At 41.3% G+C, this 21,889-nt stretch overlaps 1 protein-coding gene across 5 annotated transcripts in view; it reads left to right on the forward strand.

The window, feature by feature from the left end:
• SRGAP2 (SLIT-ROBO Rho GTPase activating protein 2) overlaps nucleotides 1-9,424 on the forward strand; it is a 259,927-nt gene extending 250,503 nt beyond the window's left edge. For all 5 annotated transcript variants that reach the window (XM_048496312.1, XM_048496314.1, XM_048496315.1 and 2 more), the window contains exon 23: nucleotides 2,614-9,424. In XM_048496312.1, coding sequence (XP_048352269.1) covers nucleotides 2,614-2,994 — 381 coding nt within the window. In that variant the 3' untranslated portion in view covers nucleotides 2,995-9,424. The remainder of the gene's footprint in view (nucleotides 1-2,613) is intronic.
• Nucleotides 9,425-21,889: the final 12,465 nt, after the last annotated feature.

Here is a 21,889-nt window from a genome sequence, read left to right on the forward strand (position 1 = left end):
TATTACTGTGGAGAAAAGTTTATTGCTGTCGGCCTCCAATCACCTTGTGCTTGGTGTCGTGCTCTGAAGTGGTGGGATGAGTCCCCAGGAATGTGCTGCAGTGGCCGTACTGTCCAACTCCCTGCCCTTCAACCCTACCCTGGACCTCTTCACAGCCTTCTCACTCATCAGCATCCAATTGCAGAACACTTCCTTTCTGCATCCCGAAAATACAACGGCTGCTTCCACATGACGTCTTTTGGAGCCCACCAGGTGGAAGAGAGCAATAACACATTGCATTATAAAAAGACAACTGCAGGAAGCTGCTGCAAAATATATGAAACCCATCAGTCCACAGACAAGCTGTGAGGAAATATGTTCACAAACAGGCTGTAAAGAAGTATGTTGAATGTCACCCCGAAATTCATAGAGAGCCTGTGATGAAGTATGCATAGCGAAGCATGGGTGCCCTGCTAGTACTAAATATATGCTTATGTTGATAAACAAAAGTAATTGATAATCTTCCGTATGTTCCTGTACACCAGATACAGTCTTCAGTCCACCATTTGTTAGTTATTCTACCATTTAGAGTGGCTTGTCTGGAACTGGCCAATGGTTGGGCCTTTTCCATTGTGGCTCCTGCTCTGTGGAATGGGCTCCCTGAAGAGGTGAGGAAACCCCCTACTGGAGATCTTTTGGAGCCCCTGTAAAGCCTACTCATTTACTCAGGGCTTTTGCAGGGTGGAGGGGCGGGGCAGAGATTTGAATGGTGGTTATCTTATATCGACAGTAAATGGAGAGAGAGATTAAAGGTTTGATGTTTTATTCTGGCTTTTACTGGAAATGTATTTTAGCTATCATTGTAAGCCACCTTGAACCACAAGACAAGGCAGAGTTTAAATGTTCAAATAAATCCTGAGAGCCACATGGTGTCATGGTTAAGAGTGATGCACTCTAATCTGGAGAACCAGGTTTGATTCCCCACTCCTCCATATGAGCGGTGGACTCTACTCTGATGAGCCAGGTTTGTTCCTCTATTCTTCCACATGAAGCCTGCTGGGTGGCTTTTAGGTAGTCACAGTTCTCTCAGAACTCTCATCCTCTGCTACCTCACAAGATGTCTGTTGAGGGGAGTGGAAGGGAAGGTACTTGTAAGCCACTCTGAGACTCATGATAGAGAAAAAAAAATTTCTAAATAGAATAAATCAGTCTCGACCCACCTATAGAACATAGCAATTCCAAAACGTAAACCAGAAATCAGTTTTTCAAACTGCTGAGGCTTAACATTCCTTTCCAGAGTCATGATAACTACCTCAGTTCAGTGGGAAGACGTTTGTCTTTGGCTTCTTCCCCAGTTGTAGATGTGATTGCATGCTTGGCCCAGTCTTTTGCTTTCCAGTATATTATGGATCTGTATAAAGCTCAAGAACATTTAATCTCATGTTACAAAGTTAGGCAGCCCACTGTAACTTGTTTTCTTGGAAGAAAAAAAAATCACAAGAATGTCAAATGCCAAAAGGGGTCTCATTGAAGAAGGCAGTAGAAGAAGAAAAAGAGTTGGATTTATATATCCCCTTTCTCTCCTTTGGGGCTTACAACAGGGGCTTACAAAGGGGCTTACAAACTCCTTTCCCTTCTCCCCTCACAAAAAACACCCTGTGAGGTAGGTGGGGCTGAGAGAGCTCAGAAGAACTATGACTAGCCCAAGATTACCCAGCTGGCGTGTGTGGGAGTGCACAGGCTAATCTGAATTCCCCAGATAAGCCCCCACAGCTTAGGTGGCAGAGCAGGGAATCAAACCCAGTTCCTCCAGATTAGAGTACACCTGCTCTTAAACACTATGCCACTGCTGCTCCCCAGTAATAGCTCTGCTATATGTAGTACTTGTCCATGGTCCAGACAGTAGCCTTTATGCATCTGTCTGTATATGCCATTTTGCTGATAATCTTGTTTTAATCTATTGTGGTTTTAGTATATTATTGAAACAAAGCATAATCAGTAATTCCAGAAAATAAACTACCATATACTGTGAACTGTGGAAGACTGGTTGCACATTGAAGACTGCTCCCCCATCCCAACCCTAAGGTTAAGGAGATGGAGAGTTCAATTGGGTTGCAGGTGGTCTCACAAAATCACAGGTGGACTGATTCTAGTCCACAGGTTTTCCCACTTTGCCTACATTGTACAGTCATAGTGGGACTGAGAGGTCCACCCCAGGCTTTTTATGAGCAGGAGCAGTGGTTTTGCAGAGTTCTTTCATGCCCTCTCACCCTGCCATGATACAAGTAGCTGTCACAGTGAAATACACTGACTGTTGTGCCTGGAAAATCACATTTGGACAGTATTTCAGAAAGCCACATTTACAGTTCACTTGAGATGCATCTGCTCTGAAGGGAAAGGGAACTCATTCCAAAAGTGCTGATTGTAGTGTTGCAGTGTGGTTATCCAGGCAGTCCACTCAGTCCCACATACCTATTGGTCCCTGCTCCTATGGGTAGCCACAATCCCATTGCTTCCCAGGTGTCTTTGAAGACAGAGTGAGTCTTCTTCTGATGGTAACCATGGCTTTGCCCAGTATTTCCCCACAAGCTGACTTCTAGCTCCTGTAGTCATGTGTCACTTCTCTTTCTACAGGATATTGAAGCTACTATGAATTCTGCTCTGAATGAACTGCGGGAACTGGAGAGGCAAAGCACTGTGAAACATGCACCCGATGTAGTCCTCGACACCCTGGAGCCCCTGAAAACCTCCCCAGTTGTGGCACCCACGTCAGAACCTTCCAGCCCTTTGCATACTCAGATCCTCAAGGACTCTGAACCAGCTTTCCAGCGAAGTGCCAGTACAGCAAGCGATATTCCCTGCGCCTTCAGGCCAGCAAAGTCTGTCAAAATAGCTGCCCAGGTCAAACCTCCAGCAACCAGACCGAAGCCAGCAGTTTTCCCTAAAACAACCACCTCAACCCCTGCAGTTTCCTCAGCATCTCAACAGCCTACTGACAAGTCCTGTACTGTCTGAACTTGAAGCCCTTCTGTGAAAATATCTCATATGTTTATTTGTTTTCCGATGAGGAGATGCAGTTAAGAAGATATTACATTTTTTATTTAACTAGTATCAAACCTCTGCTGAAGATTAGTTTAAGAAGTTACTATAGCCCCCAGCAGCAAAGCGTCAGCTAATCAATCCCTTCACTTCTTTCATCGGTGATATTAAGCATCACAACTTTATCTCTGGGCACTGTTGAATGAGTGAGGAAAAGGCAAAACTGGATAGCCTTTTCAAAGTAAATTGCCAATACTTTGGTCAAGTGTCTGGCCACTGAGAGAAATCTTCGGTGTCCTCACATTTTGGAAATTAGTAGAAAGGACTTCTGTTTTTCAAACACTACAGGGAAAACTGCAACAGTGTTTCTCCATGTACGCATTTGCTCTTACTGGTTTAAGTAGACTTGGGCATATCTGGGCCTTATTTGTGTGCACTGTTACAGTCCTCAGTGGTGACACTGGGCGTACTGAGTTTGCATTGCAGCCTGCCTCTTTTCAGAGGAATGTGTTCTCAGACATAAGAGGTTTTCTGTTCTAGGTTTTTAAAAAAATCATAATAGTGTCACACGAGCTAAGTTTCAGTTCTGTTGATTCACATGTTCATTTGAAATTAAACTGATGTTGTAGATATTTGAGGAGTACCAGAGTTTGCTGCATGGTTAAGCTCTCCCCTGGTTGCATCTTTGCTTGGTGCTTCTGTAGCTGAAAGCATTCATATGCTTTGAAAGGAGATGTTAAAACTCTTTCTCTACAACAAACTTAGGAGACAATATAAAAAAAAGTTAAGTTTTGAAAATCAGCTGTTCATTCTCTTCCTTGTGTAGTAGTTGAGAGCAGCGGTCTCTTACCTGGTGCACTAGATTTGTTTCCCCACTCCTACATTTCCACTGGATAACATCGGGCTCGTCACAATTCTGTCTGAACTCTCTCAGCTCCACCTACCTCGCAAGGTATCTGTTGTGGGGGAAAAGGAAGGAAAAGAAGTGTGTAAGCCCCTTTGAGTCTCCTTACAGGAGAGAAAGATGAGGTATAAATCCAAAGTCTCTTCTTCTTCAAATGCATGTTTATGCTGATTTTTGTAAAATGAGATAGGCTCAAGCCCAGTTTCACTATTTCTGAGCTATCCTATAAAATCTAGTTCTGATTCTCACATTTAGCAGACTAGGCTTGTATTTTTCTTTTCTTCCCCCCCCCCCCCTTCCCTTCCCTTCCCTTTTCTTTCTTTTTTTTCTTTTTCCCTTTCCTCTCCCCTTCCCCCATGGCTGTGGGTTGCAGGGATTGGGGGGAAGGGGGGTGACAGCATAAAACAAACAAAACAAAAGCTGCTGTAGGGTATGGAGAGAGTCTGTGATGCAGCCTATGTCTGTGTAGATCATCATGTCTCCACTCTATTGATAGTCAAATGAATCTTCTCAATATCTGATTTTCACATGATGGATTTTGATTCAAGGTTCCAACAGACTGTGCAGATGCTTCTTTACACTGAATAGGAATTTATGTTCTACATTTGATAAACATTTTTAAAAAGATTGCACACTTCCAAAGGGACTGAGAGAGTTCCTCTGCCTCTTATCTCACCTCCATCCAAAGAGACTGCGAATTAAAACTGATTCTCATGCTATCACACTTCTTTGATTCTCAAATGGGAGTAAGATAAAAAACAACAACTGAAATGTGTGTTCTTTCATGTGACAGGCCTGAGTACAATTTCCTTTTCTTGTGGCTTTATGAATTGAATAGTAACTGATATTTTAATAGAAACAAGATACTTGTCTTTTGTGAACAGACATACTATAGTGATTTCAGCTTAATTTAAGGCTGTTACTAGGACAGGCATTTTTTAAAATCTTATAAAATTAAAAGGGTTGTTTTTAAAGAAGATTTGACAATCTCACAGTTGGTTGTAGAAAGCAAACCTTGTGAAAGATGGGGGGCAGTTTTCTTTTTTTATATATTTACTAGTTGTTGCCTTCTGGAAACACTGACAGTCTTTGTGTGCATTTTACTTCCACTTGGATCTCGGCTAGCTCAAAGGAATGAGAACTTGATATTAAATCGGATCATTCGCTCTCAGGATGAGACAGGTTTCTAATCCAGGAATCCATTTCTTTTTAACTTGTTTTTAAGGTTAGTGTTTTACTCAGGCAAAGCTATTGGATTTTGTTTGTTCATAAAACCATGATAGAAGTTCCACTATCTCAGGCCACTTTAGAGCTTTAGTGCCCATTATAACCACATGGTGTGTTAGATAGCATTTTCTCTCATTCCTTCACATACCTGTCAGTAAATGCGTGCAAAATACTCTGTAGCCTCAAACATTGGCAATTCTAACGTTTTGGCACTACATAAGGTGGTGATAGGTGAGAGCAGAAGAGCTACTTTGGAAAACACTAATTAAGCACATTAGCAATGCTTTATTTTGTCTAAGTTAATATCAAGCCTTGAACCAGTGAAGAGCAACTCAGCCGCCTGAGGCATCATAGAACAACTCTTTACTTATTGGTTCCACATTTTGGTTTGTGAAGAAACTGATCATTTTAAAAAACATGTTTCTGACTGTTTTAACTTCATTGTTTTGCTGACCTCAACATGGGAGAACCTACTGATAAGTGTAGCAAAAATGTAGAGAATACACAACATATTGTGTGCCATCCGACAGGAATTTAAATAACCTTATGTTGCAAATGTACATATGTAAAGTATCTTCATTCCATAGACAAGCTGCAAGCAATTTTTTCAGGAAATATATTACTTAAATTGGTTTAGATTTTCCTAGTTTTAAGACCTAGTTTTAAGTTTTAGATAACCTGTAATTTTACAAAGATTTCTATGCCCTTGCATTTTTGGAAAGGGATGTGCTGTCCACATCTTTCTGGTGGACTCTCTTACTTGACAGAGATTTAGAGTATACATTGACTTGATCTGTGACTGCATTGTGAATACAGTGGACAACTTCAGTTGCAGAGTGTGCTTCCTCAGCTGCTAACATTTTCATTTGGCAGGGGCTCAGTAAAAAACACTGACCTTGCACAAGGGGGAGTGCTAGTAGCATGCTCTACATTGCACATGGAATGCATAGAATCCACAACTTAGATTTTATGTAACTGTGACTTGTGATTTCTCCTTGAAGACTCCTGGAGAATTTAGTTTGGTGAAGATATAAAGCCTCTCTGTTAGACAGTGCCCCCCACGCCCCCACCCCTACCCCGCCCTCCAAACTATTTAAATCAGAATTATCTGGGAAGAGGGAATGGCTTTTCAGCTGATGAAGTCTGTAGCAGAGATATGCCTATACAATGCTGTTAGAGTGGAGAACTAATTACTTCTCTGTTGTAGGTCTGCCATTCAAAAGGGATATTAAATCAGTCCAGGAATTACAATTTGACCTGTGTTGTGTCAAGGGCAGAAGAGTTGGTTTTTATATCCCATCTTTCTTAACCGTAAGGCTTACAATCACCTTCCCCTCCCACAACACCTATCTTGTGTGGCAGGCGGGGCTAAGAGAGTTTTGAGAGAACTGTGACTAGCCTAAGGTCACCCAGGAGACTTAATGTGGTGGAGTGGGGAATCAAACCCACTTCTCCAGATTAGAGTCCACCACTCTTAACGACTATACCATGCAGGAATAGTAAGCAAATGTTTATAACTGGAGCCAGGCATTTTTGTTTCTAAGTGTCGAAGGGATTGTCACTTAACAAATAGATGGTGAAAAAGGCATCTCTGTGGATAATCTCTGGGAGTATCTGCACCCGTGACATTGTGTAACATCTCATTTATCTTAACTGTTGTTTGTAGGCTTCTGAATTATAAACATGCTTTAATTATTACTAAGTTGTCCCACCTTTTTACAATCTTCGGGGATTTAAAAGTCCTCATGATCCTCTAGGCTTAGTTCACATCCTGGTACATTGAACTCTAACCCATTTTTTTTTAAAAAAAATTCCTATGTATTGTTGCGAACTGCATGGTGTAGCACTGGATATTAAACAACACTGTGATCATGAAGGAAAGTCTCTTATATGTACATTGACTGCAAAAAGTCAAGAGGGAAAGGAAGGGAAAAATATCTCATTCTGTTACTCCCACAAACACCAACAGGAATTAGAAGTGCCAATTCAATGCAGCAGAAATCATCAGCAAGAGTTTGGGGTTCATATTTTAATTAATCTCTCCTAAGACTGAGGATCCTGGCTAATTGTTTGCCTGATTCTTCCAGCTACCACCCAGGGCACAGGGTTTTCATCCTGTAAAGATTTGTTTCTGTATTAGGGTTGCCAACTTCCAGGTGGGACCTGGAGTTTTTGGAATTACAATTGATCTCCAGATGATAGAGATCAGTTTCCTAGGAAGATAGCCACATGTCCCCTACCCAGACTTTGCCCTGCCCAGATACTGACCTCACGTCTCAAGGAATTTCACAAGCAGGAACTGATAACGCTACATAAGAATATATAATACCATTTCTGTACCTGGCTACACTATATTTGTTATGCTGAGTACTACATACTGCAAGATATCCAGTGTCTTTCTGGTTGACAGTAGTTGTCACCTGCAGACCACATTGAATGTTGGGGATAAAGGGCTAAGGGCATACCCCTTTCTATTGACAGTCTGAAATAGGGAGAGAAAGGCAGGTTCCTGCCAGGGAGAGGAGATACACCAAACACACTGTCTCAAGACTCCTTTGGGGAAGGGAAAACCAAAAATGTATCTAATCTCTTCTCTCCCTAGTTTGAATATGTCTCCTCTCTCCTTGCCTTCATCTTTCCTGCCTTCATCTTTCCTGCTTTTCAAAGCAATTGCCAGACAGGCAAGAGAGTGGTTTTTAACAGGTGCCCTAACAATATCCCTCAGTTTTGGACACTGCTTCCAAACTGTCATTTCCCAAATGCTGGTCTCTCACTATGTTGCAAAAAAAAAATCATTTTGGGATATTTTGCTTAGAGCCTTAGCTTAAGCTTGTTTCTTTAAAATGACTGACTACCTTTCAGGGCTAAATTTTATAGCAATTGAGCTTTTTTAGGTTACAAATTCATAATTATTCAATTGCCTGCAAGCTTTCCATGAAGATCATGATGACATAATGAAAGAAGTGCCTAAGAAACAGGAAGACAACAAAAACTGGTCTCCTTTGGTTGCAAGCTTGTCTTTTTCTGCAAGACCCTATAGTGAGCCTGTTTACCCAGAAGGCAACCTCAAGTTGGGTATCCATAGGTTGCCGGGGGGGGGGGGTCCCCAAAAGGACACCATGCTTTGAATGTGTATGTGGTGCCAAATATCTCTCATATCTAAGTAGTTGATTCCTAAAATGTTTAATCATGGTGAGAATTCTACCTTTTTACTGATCAACTCACAGAAACATTTCCTCATCTCCAATAATTATAAAGAATGATGCTAGGACCGCACAAAGCTTGTGAAAAGCTGTTGCCTGTCTGCTGTGTACCGCACAAATGAACAATTATGCACGTGCAGTGGCTGCTTTTTAAAGGTTCTAGCAACTTTCCTGTTCATATGCTTAAATGGAAAAGAAAAGCAATCGAATCTTAGCTCATTTTGAAAGTGCTGGAGTTGGGGGGCTGGAGATAATTTTTTAAAATGGATCAAACAGATCTGTCTGTTTTTCTCTGTTGAGCCAGTATGGGCACGTTTCCATATGTTGTAAAGCAAACCTTTGGTTATAGTGGAACTAAAATAATTTTAAAGAGGACTTGTGTGTTTCTCTTTTTCACACTTTGAAGGTAGATGAGTGTCATCTGCCTAAGCAGGGCTTCATAAATTAGGCTCTGTGGGTGCCAAACTGCTAGAGCAATATACTAAACTATGAACTGGTAACATAAAGGACAGACCATCATCCATCCATGTAGCCAAAACACAGCAAGGGCTGAACCGCATATATATATATATATATGAGAAAAAGAATGGCAGCAATGTCTTGATTCTACTGTATGTAACACAATTCAATTGCACAATCTAGCAATCTTCATTTTTTTGTGTTTTTACAATCTAATCCTGCAAAGTCAGGTTTGGGTTTATTCAGTGCATTATATTATTTGGTTTTTTAAAAATTAACGTCTATTTTAATGGATTTGGAATGGAATGTTCTTGTTTAAAAGCAATTTGTTTCTTATCTTTTACACCAGTCTATATATATGGTGTATATATTTTACTTTCAAAACAAAAAAGAAAAAAACTGTAAAATTGTACTTTGTATATAGTACTATGTACAATATTGGAGGTACATCTCTTCTTTCTTTTTGGTACAGTACTGTACAGTATTAGAGGAGTAAATGTGTTGGAATTGTTAAACCCGATTGAAGGGAAACAAATATATCTGTTGTCATTAGCAATAGTTTTGGAAAAAATAAATGTTTGGATATGGTGGAAGTACTGAACTATGGACAAAACTGCGTGATGTCTACTTTGTGTAGGGGAGAAATGTCATTTTTTAAATGAGAATTGCCTCTGCATTTTAAGCAGATCCCTGCAAACACCACACTAGCATATTCCATACTGTGCAACTTAGGAAGCCCACATTTTGTAAGAAGGTAGGATTCTGAATCAACCCTGAGAGAAGTACAATCGGTTCATACATACACATAATACTGTCGTGGAACCCAGCATATTAAAGAAAAAAGTTTTAGTTTAATTTTTCCCTGGCAGTGTGTGGGTGTTCTGTGAATTGAAATTATATTTGTCTTCTAGATATGAAATGGTATGCTCTATAACAGCGGATCTCAACTTGTGGGTCGCGACCCCTTTGGGGGTCAAAAGACCCTTTCACAGGGGTCGCCTAAGACCATTGGAAAACACATATTTCCGATGGTCTTAGGAACCAAGACACAAATAATTTTATTGTTGGGGGTCATCACAACATGAGGAACTGTATTAAAGGGTCGCGGCATTAGGAAGGTTGAGAACCACTGCTCTATAAGAAGCCATAGCAATTCTCACGATATAAGAGTTTGACCATCCTTGTAAATAGAAGCAAGGCTTGCTTTGCCTTCTCATTTTACACATTATAGAGGAACAATGCGGTCCTGTAATGTGTAGTGCATCATTACAGAAGACTTTTGATAAATTCCCTTACCAAAGATTCCTGAGCACACTTCAGAGTCATGGGATAAGAGAAAATGTCCTTGGAACTGAAACAGAGTAGGAATAAATGGACAGTTCTTGCGATGGAGAGATGTGAGCAGTGGCATCCTTCAGGGATCTGTATTGGGACTGGTGCTTTTCAGCTTGTTGACAAGTGACTTGGATTTAGAGTTGAGTAGTGAGGTAGCCAGGTTTGCAGATTACATCAAATTCATTAGGGTGATTAAAGCAAAAAGGGATTGTGAAGAGGTTAAACTTGCAGAATGAAAATTAAAATGGCAAATGAGATTCAAAGTAACTATTGGGAAATGTCTATAGGGGAAAATAATCCCAACTTCACATATACGCTGATATCAACTGAGCTGGAGCAACAGACCAAGAAAAGGACCTTGGGGTGGTAGTAGATAGCTTGATGAAAATGTTGACCCATTGTGTGGGGCAGCAGAGAGTAAAACTGCTGTTATTATATGGCCTTTATACAAATTTATGGTGTCACACTTTGAATATTGTGTTCAGTCACTATACTTGAAAAAGGATACTGTCAACCATGAAAAGCTTCAGAAAAGAGCAACCAAAATTATCGGGGCTAGAGTCCTATGAGGATCAGTTAAAACAGGGCTGTTTTGCCAGAAAAACAGCAAGTAAGAGGAGACATGATTGATTTTTATAAAATTCAGAGAGTAGACAGGTAGTTTTTATGAAATTCAGAGAGTAGACAGGGAGAAGCTTTTCTCCCTTTCCTGAAGTCAGCTACTGAAACTAGGGTGGGAGATTCAACACAGCACATGGTTAATTTGCGGAACTTGCTGCCACAAGATGCCGTCACAGCTGCTAATTTAGAAAGCTTTAAAAGCAGAGTGAACAAATTCATGGAAGACTGAGCTATATTAGTGGCTACTAATGATGGATATCTACCCCCGCTAGTATCAGAAATAGTATGTCTTCTTAAATCAGTTGCTGGGGAGCACAGGTGAGAGGGAAACAAACAAGACTGACACGCTATGGAATGGAAGGAGCAATCCTTTTTCTAAGCAAGCAAGCTTAAGCTTGTATGCCCTCAAGTCATTACTGGCCAAGGGAAGGACGGGAGTTACTGGCCTCTGAATAAACATGCTGGTATTTAAAATTGTCCACAGCCCAGCTTTTATTGATAATTGGAATAGGAAGCAAAGCCACAGCATAAAGAGTCAGATCCTGGCTGCTGGGCAGCTGGCTTGCTGAATCCAAAACCATTCCTTCCCTCAGCCCAGATGCTGGGGGAATCAGAGCAGCAACTTGATGTGAGCCATTTGGATGCAGGCTGCTTGATGAATCTCCCCTAGCTACCTGGGTGTGCAGGTCCACTGGCAGCCCATCATCTGGGCATGTGGCATTGAGGCCTGCCCCACCAGGTCCCCACTAACAGCCCTTCAGGGATTGGGTGGGATAAAAATAAATAAATAAATAAATAAAATGGCAGGCACACAGGCTTGGCCTCCCCAAAAAGGATCCTTCCCCATGCATAACGTCCAAGCTGTGGCAAGAATTATGTGAACGCCATACAAAACCAATACCCGTAACAGAATTAAAACATGGCCCAAACTCTGATTTAATGTACACAAGTGTTACAGAAAACATTAAATGAGTATAAAATAAGTATGTTTGACTGGAAGCAGGGGAGAGGTCAACTTTTGCTTCACATATACGCTGGTTCCTAACAATGCAATCCACATGGGAGAAGGGTTGTGGAATCGGTGTGAGCCCACTACCAATGCCATTTTGCCAGTTGCACCTACATCAAAAGTGGCCCTCACACCAGTGATAGTGCTGGTTTTGGGGCACTTTGTGGGGTTGTGGAACCTGGGCATAGATGCAGCCGCTGCCTCAGTGCTCCTCTGTTTCAGGAGGTTGTGATGACGCTGTTGTGGGGTGATCCTGGGGCATTCCAAAAGGTGGAACAAGCTTTAGTCAGCTTCCTGAGGGCTTTAAGCCCGGAAATACCCTCTAACTGCATGCAGAGCCCGTTGAATTATAATGGTAAGTTCCAGACCTTTTTTGAGTTTGTGTTTTTATCTTCCTTGCAGTGCCTCCCCATTCAGCTTTAGGGGCGACACAACTAGGCCATCCCTGGCCAACACGAAACTACCCTTCCCTCCATGGACTGGGCTGAAAGCCTGTCTGATTCTCTGGCTGACAGGGGTCATCTGTCATTCTGTGATGATAATCACATTCTGCAAAAGCTTTCTGATTCACACTGTCAAAGCATTCACATGGCCTTTCAATCTTTCCAGGGCACTCCAGAACTCTTTGTAATGCACTTCTTGGAATAAACTGAGCAAGTATGCTACTATTTTCATGAATGTAGCATATATATTTTTATATATTTATTAATATATATTTATTAATATACTTATGTGCTAAACTTCTCCTTAGATTCAAGATGGGTTTTTAAATCAACAAAAATTATACAAAATTAAACGATGACACCACAATCAATTTTCACAAGCCTGCAACCAAAATTACTTGCAAGTTCAGAAAGCCTTGTGAAAGAACTGTGACCTTACACGTTTCTTGAAATTCAGCAAGGTTGACTTTATGGCATGCTCAAGTGTACTCTTCCATAACATCAGATCAGTCAAAGATAAAGCTCAAGCAGGAACAGTGTTGGAGCCGACCAAACCATGAGAGGTGATACAAAAGAGATGTTGGTCAAATGACTGCAGTAGCACAACGTCACAATACCAGGGAGATGCAGGCATGTACCATAAGACATTTGAAACCCTCAGTATAAGGCAAAGGAACAGAAATAAAGATGACTGGAGTGGAAACATAGTGCTTGATAAGTTATTGCACAAATATTTTTGGCTGACCAATGATTCTGTCCAAAGCTCAGAAAAGTAGACAATAGTTAAAAACTGAAGCTACCTAAAGTCACAACTTCAGATCAAAGAATCCAAGGACCAATCTTATCATCCCTTGTGTTTGTATCTTGGACAGGGCTCAAGAAGAAGCACAGAGCCCAGCCTCTGTTGTCCAGATGTGGAAGAGACCCAGCACCAGTTGATTATCAGTTGCTCAAAGCTAGACCAAGGATATACACATCTCTTTTGCAGATTAGTATGGCTTGTAAAATGTTCAGTTCTGCTGAGTCCTGAAGATGATCGTTTTCTGGATGTCTTGAAAGACAGAGGACTTTGTTGGACTGCATCCACATATTGTTGTAAATTGCTCCATCGTTGCATTGCAACAATCCTATTCAATTGGATTGCCCCATCCCAGAGGCGGAGCGAGGGGAAACTGTGCCCAGGGCGTGCGTGCGCCCTGCGCCCCTGCCACAGCACTGCCTGCCCTGCCACGCCTCCTCCACGGCTCGGCCATGCCTCCACCACAGCTCCACCTGGAGCATTGCACACACACCCCGCCGCCCTGTGGGTGCTATGCCACTGCCCCAACCACACAGGCTAAAACAGTTGCAAAAACTCATCACAGCACAATAATGCAATATCCAACCATGCTTGAATGTGCCCCCAATTGTTATTGTTCTGTTGTTTTCAGACTGTCTGTGTTGATTTTATTGTTGTTATCTGTATTGGACTCTAGTTATCTGGGTGAAAAATTGGCTTATAAATGTTTTAAATAATTAAATAGTATCATGGAAATGCAATTTTAAACAACTAAAAATACAACCTAAGAATATTTGATTTTTTAAACATGGGTGATTATGTACTTTCATTTCTGCTATGCCTCAACAATGCTCCAGCAACTAGCTATTAATCTTCCACTATTGTTTCTGCTGAGATCATTTTGATGATTCATAGCGATTAATGTAAGTAGCAGTACATTCATACGGAAGGGGAATGTAACCCAATACTTGCTGCACCCACTGCTTGGCACACCTGCTGCAAGTTACTTCCTCCCTGAGTCAGCTGTGAGCATTTTCAGAATGTAAGGGAATGCACAGAAGGCCAGGGGAACAAGATGCCCATCTATAGTGGAAAATAACTGGCATTATCTGGCAGAAAACTCAGCCTATGAATAGGTAATTGCTACATAAAATAAAAGCCTGCAGTAAGATGCTGTTTGGATAATACTTAAAGGAAAAGCAAATGGACCAAAAAGAATATAGCTAGAAAGATGAAGCAAAATGCTTTGTGAACTTATTTCTGAAGCTAAAGAGGTTTAGTTACAGCCAACATCTGGATTTGACATTACCGGGGGAGTCACATGGACAGCCCTAATAGAGTGAGATTTTTAAAAATACATTTTAAAGAGGTCCATTCCCTCTGATGTTCTCTATTAGTATCAGTTCAGTTCAATTAGTTCAGTTTATTTTGACAGAAAATCAGATACATCAGTTAAAACCTTAAAAATGCAATACAATACTAGGATCAAAGAATGAGTTTGATGATATCATTATAATCTGGCCTCATTAGTCATCTAGTTGCATATGATACTTGCTCTCAGGCAAAATTTTGCCACTTTATATGTTATTTCCAAAGAAAGATCAGAAAGGAGAGAAGTATAGAATTGATCTGATCTTCCTGAGGTATTTGCTAGCATTGGCATAATAACAGCAATGCAATAATATATGCTCTATGGTCCTGACCTTTTCCATTTGGTAAGGCCACAAGGGCATACCCATTGTATATAGAAAAAGCAAAAATATCTGCCTTCCAAAAAGGTTGAAGGCCAGGGTAAAAATTCTTCAATACTTAGGGATTTCTAATGGTACTCAGCTGGGTAGAAAGGGTTTCTAGGTGGGGAATATTACAGAAGGATGCTGCTGTAACCAAACCCTATCAGATTGAAGGGTCAAACCCAAAATCTGTTGTTTGAGTGTTTCTTTGGCTTTCTGAAGATGTAGATGTAACAGGGCTGAAAGGGAAAAAAGATTATTGCATTTTCCCTTCAACAGTTTTCAACCAGTTTGAGTTAACTCAAAGTATAAGAGATGTTAGTCCCTGGGGATTACAATTTATTTTTAACCAATATTTAATTGTATTGTCGAAGGCTTTCACGGCCGGAATCACTTGGGTGCTGTGTGGTTTCTGGGCTGTATGGCCGTGTTCTAGCAGCATTCTCTCCTGCTAGAACACGGCCATACAGCCCGGAAACCACACAGCACCCAATATTTAATTGTTTGGATCCACATATATACCTCAAGTGATACCATCCCAGTCTCCAATTCAAGGAGAGCAAGTATTGATCATAGAAGCTTGGACTGGACTGCTTCCAGAAGGTGAAGATCTTTGTAAAGGCAGAGCTGGGAGCCATGCAATTACATTCCCCTGAAACACCCTAATTGCAGGGGGGGGGGGGTGCATGAGGCCTCAGAATGGCTGAAGTCTTCCCATGGGCATTTTCAGCCATATGGGTTGCTTGAGCTCTTCACAACCTTGTCTGCTGGAAGACCACTCCTAGACATTTAAATTATTTTACCTATTTCATTTAGGTGAATCTGCCATCTATATCTCTTAAGCCTTCTAGTAAAAACAAAAATTGGGTGGGTTTTTTTTTGGTAATTTATAACTACTTTTTCCTCTTGGTAGTAATTAGTACATGTCCAGAATACTCTCCTAAGGCCTATCTGCAAATAAGATAGAATTACTATATCATCCACATAATAATGACAGAATTGCTCTGGTTGCTAACTTAGCAAGATGGAAGCTTGAGTTTGATAAAGCCTGAATGATGGAGTTAATATAGAAATTAAAAAGAAGCAGTGCCAAAATACATCCCTGCTTCACTCCTTTTCCCAGTGGAACCCTACCAGTCAGGTGGCCCTGAGGACTACATTTTATCCTTAGAAAATTACCTTCATGTAACATACAAATAACTATGAATAATCTTTCATCAATTGTAGAATTTTTGAGCTTTGATACACAGACTATGGACCAAGCTCACAAATTCTACAATTGATGAAAGATTATTCATTGATATCAAAGGCTGCTTTAAAATCTACACGATGGCATATAGTGCTCCTCTTGGCCTACAACTATATTTCTCAATTAAATGATGTAATATCATGCATTAGTCTGTAGTTGAATAACCAGCTCTAAAACCGGCCAAGCATATTTTCTTGGTCCATCCAGTCCCTAAGGCCCTTTCCGCACGGGCCAAATACGGCGCCCTGGGGATGGCAAAAATGTCGTCCCCAGGGAGCCGTTTACTTCCAAGGGGCTTAGCTGCTTAGCAGCCCGTGCATTAAGTAGTATGAAGCTTGCCCGTTTTTTCCTACCTAAGCTTCTCCATTGAGGTTTGTGGAAAAAATAGTGGCTTAAGAACGCTACCCGTCTTGATAACAGCGGCTCCAATGCGCCTTCCCTCCCCCTATGTCCGGTCTACCTACCTGCTCTGCGGCCCTCTGGCACGTCGCCGAGGCCTGGGGACATGCCCCCTCTGCCCTGCGACTCCGGAGCGGTTGCGCAGGGCAGGGGGGAGTGTCCCCTGGCCTCGGCTATGTGCCAGAGGGCTGCAGAGCAGGTAGGTCGACCTGACGACAGCGCAGCGCAGCACCGTCGTCCCGGGAGGTTCTGGGACCGTTCATGCGGAGCAGTCCCAGAGAACGGAAGTCGGCGTCATATACGCCGACCTTGCCCTTACGGTAACCGTCGCGGAAGCTTGAGCCTAAGTTTCCAATGTAAATGCCTTTAATAAAGCTTGACAACAATGCTGAGAAGGCTGATTGAATGATAGTTTAAAGGATTTGCCCTTTCATCCTTCTTAAATATTGGAACAATAATAGCAAAGTTCCAGTCCTTAAGGATCTGGCCTGAGTGGTCAAAATGTGTGAAAAGTGCAGTCAACATTGGGGCCCACCAGTCAATACTGACCATTTCAGTATGTGCTCATCTTCTGGGTCAAGAAATGTAGCCCAATGATGTAAGTGCCCTTTGGACATTCTCTCAGCTACACTGGGGGCTATTACAAAGGACATTATGCAATTCCATGAGAAATATTTGTTGAAGCAGCGGTTACTCGGAGTAGGCGACCTTGTAGGATGCAATGTAGACAAGAACCGACAGACACACAGTCACCAGTACAGTTCTATTTATTGCAGTCTACTAACAAAGTGCTTCACCAGACCACAGATGTTTTCAGGCACACATCTGCTGTCTGTGCTTTCTATATACATTTGTGGTACCAATCAGGTGCCCCCACCTTATCAGGTTTGCACACGGTACATGCTGTGCACTCAGTACTAATCTGCACACTGCACCTGTTAGAAGGAGGGTCCAGCTGTCATTTAGATCTTGCTCATCTAAACGTTTACACAGGTTCTAACAATATTGGTGCAGTTTGATCTTACCTAGGTGGTAGGATCATTGACTCCTGGGAGAACATCTAAGATATGCTATAGTACAAATGCTATGAAGGTTGATGTTGGCAGAAAATCAAGAGAATGCTGGTTTGCTGACTGAAGCTCTCACCCCTTAATGTGGATCAGAATGTGTCAATAAGCACCGTTGGTTTTTTTAAGCCCTGGATAGAGGATGCTCATTTGGGTAATACTTTAACAGCCTACATACTGTGCATTCTATACTGGCTGGCTCCCATTCTGGTCTCCTCCCCATACTGGCACATTGCTCTATGTTTTAAGCCACCATCTTATGTGCTACTTTTACATAGTAAAAATTTCCTTTTCTTTCTTGAAGGGAGACTATATCTTAAACATTTGCTGAAATGATTCCAGCTTCATCCTAAACATATTAACCTGGCAGCTGAGCCAGGAACCAATCATTGCTCTGCAGAAATCATTAAGAGATTGGAGTTACATTTTTTTTTAATGATCAGGGTTTTGCTCTAAATTTCTATGTGTTAGTGGCTGAACTCTTATAAGCTCTGAAGAGAACTGTTAGATATTTTATGGTTGGGGGATTTCAAGAGGACAGAGACTGCAACTCAAGTTAAAAACATTTTTTCCTGTTGTAAAATCTGAGACTGGAACACTGAAGGGAATACTTGGAAAAAAACGTGTCAGGAGGAAGAGGGAAGAAATGTTTTGTCTTCTGAATTTTGATGCAAAACCTTATCCTGTTTAAAAGGTGAGCGAAGAAAACTTAGAAAACCAGTCCTAAATAGGTCTAGTCAGTAGTAAGTCCCAGGAAACTGCCCTTAGCATGGCACTGGAAAATGACTTGCAGGCTTGTGGTGAATCTTAAGCATGATTAAAAAGAGAATGGATTCTTAGGGCAATAACATGTGTCTGTGGCAACAGCTGCAACCCAGGAAATACTCACCTCCTGTTCATTGTCATCGTGGAAGATATTTTTTTCTTATTGATAACTGACATGGCATCTCTTTGAAATCAAAGTGCTTCTGTTAATTTTCCTGACTTTGCTCTTTTGGGGTTGTTGTTTTTTAAAGTTGCCTTTTTAAATCCTAAACTATTTTGTTCATCTAGAATAGCCCTCAGACTAATAACAGCTTTACCAAGAGAACCAGCATGTCCAATGATGTGTCTGTATTTGAAAGTTGCTTGCAGGGCCCTTAGTGCAGAAGATATGCTGGTGGGAAAATGTCACTTTCATTTTACTCACTAATGTTTCTTGTGTTGATGTTGAGAGGGTTAGGAGAGGAACTGTAGACATAAAAAAAAATGATAATTACTATTTTTTGGCCAGCTCAGTTAAAATTTTAGTCAGAACCCCATAAAGTAACTTTGTAGTGTCCTCTGTGATACCTGGTTTCCAAGGGGAAAAAACTGAACTTCTCTCCATAAGTACTTGGATTTTGTATTTGAAGGCTGAATATTGTGATTTTGGAATGCAATCCCCCTCTCCAAAAAAAAAATCCTGCAAATACACATCTTTACATGTAAGTTTCTGCCTTTCATGTGAAGTTATTTTCCACACTAATTTTAGTTTAGGAGCAGCAGTGGCGTAGGAGGTTAAGAGCTCGTATATCTAATCTGGAGGAACCAGGTTTGATTCCCCAGCTCTGCCACCTGAGCTGTGGAGGCTTATCTGGGGAATTCAGATTAGCCTGTACACTCCCACACATGCCAGCTGGGTGACCTTGGGCTAGTCACAGCTTCTCGGAGCTCTCTCAGCCCCACCTACCTCACAGGGTGTTTGTTGTGAGGGGGGGAGGGCAAGGAGATTGTCAGCCCCTTTGAGTCTCCTGCAGGAGAGAAAGGGGGGATATAAATCCAAACTCTTCTTCTTCTTCTTTAGGAGCAAGAAACCGTGTGTTATTTGCTTCTGAAACTCTGGAAGGTACTATCTACCTTGATGTTATTGTACATATCAGTTGATATCAGTGAGAGCAGAGCAGAGTTCACCTATTAATGAAACATTTAGTCCGCAATAGGTCATGTGGAGCTGGAAAGTGCTAGTTGCAGCCGTCTTATGGCAACCCTGTAGGGTTTTCAAGGCATGAGATGTTCAGAAGTGGTTTGTCATTGACTGCCTCTGCATGAGCTGAGAGAGTTCTGGGAAAACTGTGATTGGCTCAAGGTTACCCAGAAGACTTCACATGGAGAAATGGGGAATTGAACCCATTTCTCCAGACTAAAATCTGCTGCTCTAAATAACTACACCACCACACTGGCTCTTTCATAAAGAGCTGGTTTATCCAGAGTCAAATCTACATCTGTTTAGATTGATTAACCAAAGTACAAAATGACACCCGCCATATCTTACACATATATTTTTCTTTACATATTTGTATATAATCAACATACATAATATATATACAATCACCTCTTCTGAAGGATAGAATGAATTGTGCTGAACTCTATGAACTGTTAATGAATAATTACACTTCTCCTCATTTTATCAATTTATAATGATTGAATATCCCCTCAACCCCTCTGCATATATAAAAACACAACTGAAGGAGAAAGTTTTTCAGCCGAGCCTTTTCCCAGATTTTTTTTTTATACAGGACACATAATGTTGACATTTGAAAGACCAGACAACCTCATGCTCCTTTCCTGCCCCACGCACAGTGGAACAAACAATCTCTGCTTGGTAGCTGCAACCACCCCCCACCCCCCCTTAGCATCAGACTAATCAGGAGAATGGGGCTCACACATTGCAGAATGAGTCATCTCTGTTGGCGTTGAGTCTCCCCCACAGGGGAACAAGGCATACACATTGTGGAATATCTCCACTGGGCAACTGAGCTCCTGATCTGACTTGCTCCATCCCCTCTCTGCCCAAGTCTTGTTTCCTGTCTCTGAAAAGTTGGGTAGAACAGTAATTTGTGTGCATGAAGCAGTAACTCACTACATTTTTCATATCCAGCCATGTGGATCACTATCAGGAATGATGTCTGGAAATAGTAACAGATGAATCAGCTCTGCTTCTAATCTAGGAGGAGGCGTTTTTAATGTCTGTGCTGTCCCCAGCTGGGCATTCATATAGTAGACTGAAGACTAGCAGTATCAGCTGCAGAGATAAGGAAAGCTGCGTACACCAGTGTAAGTTGCACATCAATAAGACCTCAGCACTTTAGCCTGATCACCAATAGAATGCAGAAAACCAGCCAGAAGGAATATTGTCATCTGGGCAGATGCTTAATAACAGTTCAAAAGGGATTTGAGCACCCAAGAGACATGTGCATGTGTGGTATCATAAGGAAATGTGGAGGCTGGTCTCTGTGCAAATCACATTGGCGTACAAACAAAACCTACTTAAGAATTATCCCCCCCCCCCCCAACACACACACCTTCTGTGGGGAACTTGCACTGTTCTTTCCATTGGCCTTGACCTTTGGCTAGCCAAGGAATGTTAGTTGCTAACGAACACTAAAGCTTCTAATGCTTTCCATACTTCCTCTACTGTCATCTATTTCAGATTAAACACACCTGTCTAGTTACTAGCAGGATGTGGCTGAGCATGACCGCCTCCTGTGATGTTCTCATTACAAAAGGTTTCATGGTAATCCTGGTGCAGAGGGAGATTGGGGCTGGAAGAGAGTTGGCATTCCTCCTACTAGCCACCCCCAGCTGGAGGAGGTTTGAAAAAGGAATGCTTAATAATACTGATAGTGAGTTCTTTCCAGTTTTCACCCCTCTTTTTTTTCCTAACAGGGGAAAACCACATCATCTTTTAAAAATTATAGTGGGAAAGTCCCTTGCATTTGTGATCCAGGGAGTTAATTATTTACAGCAAAATGTAAAGAGGAGGAGGAGGAAGGCAGCTTTTGATGTTTAATCAAGCTGTCTAGTGTAGGGCTGACATTCAGCTGGTTACAACAAGTTTTCTCTTACTATCTGATTTTCTAGGAAGTAACAATACCAGTTTTTCTGGCAGCATATATGAATGCATTTCCTTCCTCAAAGACGTTAACAGCGTCATGTATAGATGTGTCAGAGGTCTCTATAGGAGAATTATCAGCGGCAATGTATAATTGAATGGTTGATACTCATAATTCTACTTTGACCACATGTAAGAAATATAAGCTTGTCAGTAATCCAGTGTCATCCATAGCAGCTGCGAGAAGTACTCTTGCAGAGTTTTCTTTAAAGAAGGATACATAAGATACTGAAAATACCTTTCTTGTGAACGGTTTACTTTCATGAAATAAATTGCCTCTGTAAACAGCATGGATTATAAATTACTCCAATAACAGTTAAGGAATTCTTATACAAATTGTAATCATCATTTTTTCCAGACTTGGGATAATTCTAAACATAATTACATCCTTCTTCTAAATCTAATGGATTTATAAAAGTATAACTCTGTCTAGGATTAGACTGTAAAGCTAATATGTTCATTGTCTCTGTGGCCAGATCTTAATTCAAAAGCAGTACATCATATTACTTTGTCCAGTCAGGGGTCTGCAAC

This window comes from Sphaerodactylus townsendi, linkage group LG05, assembly GCF_021028975.2.
Source record: "Sphaerodactylus townsendi isolate TG3544 linkage group LG05, MPM_Stown_v2.3, whole genome shotgun sequence".
NCBI classification, from domain to species: domain Eukaryota; kingdom Metazoa; phylum Chordata; class Lepidosauria; order Squamata; family Sphaerodactylidae; genus Sphaerodactylus; species Sphaerodactylus townsendi.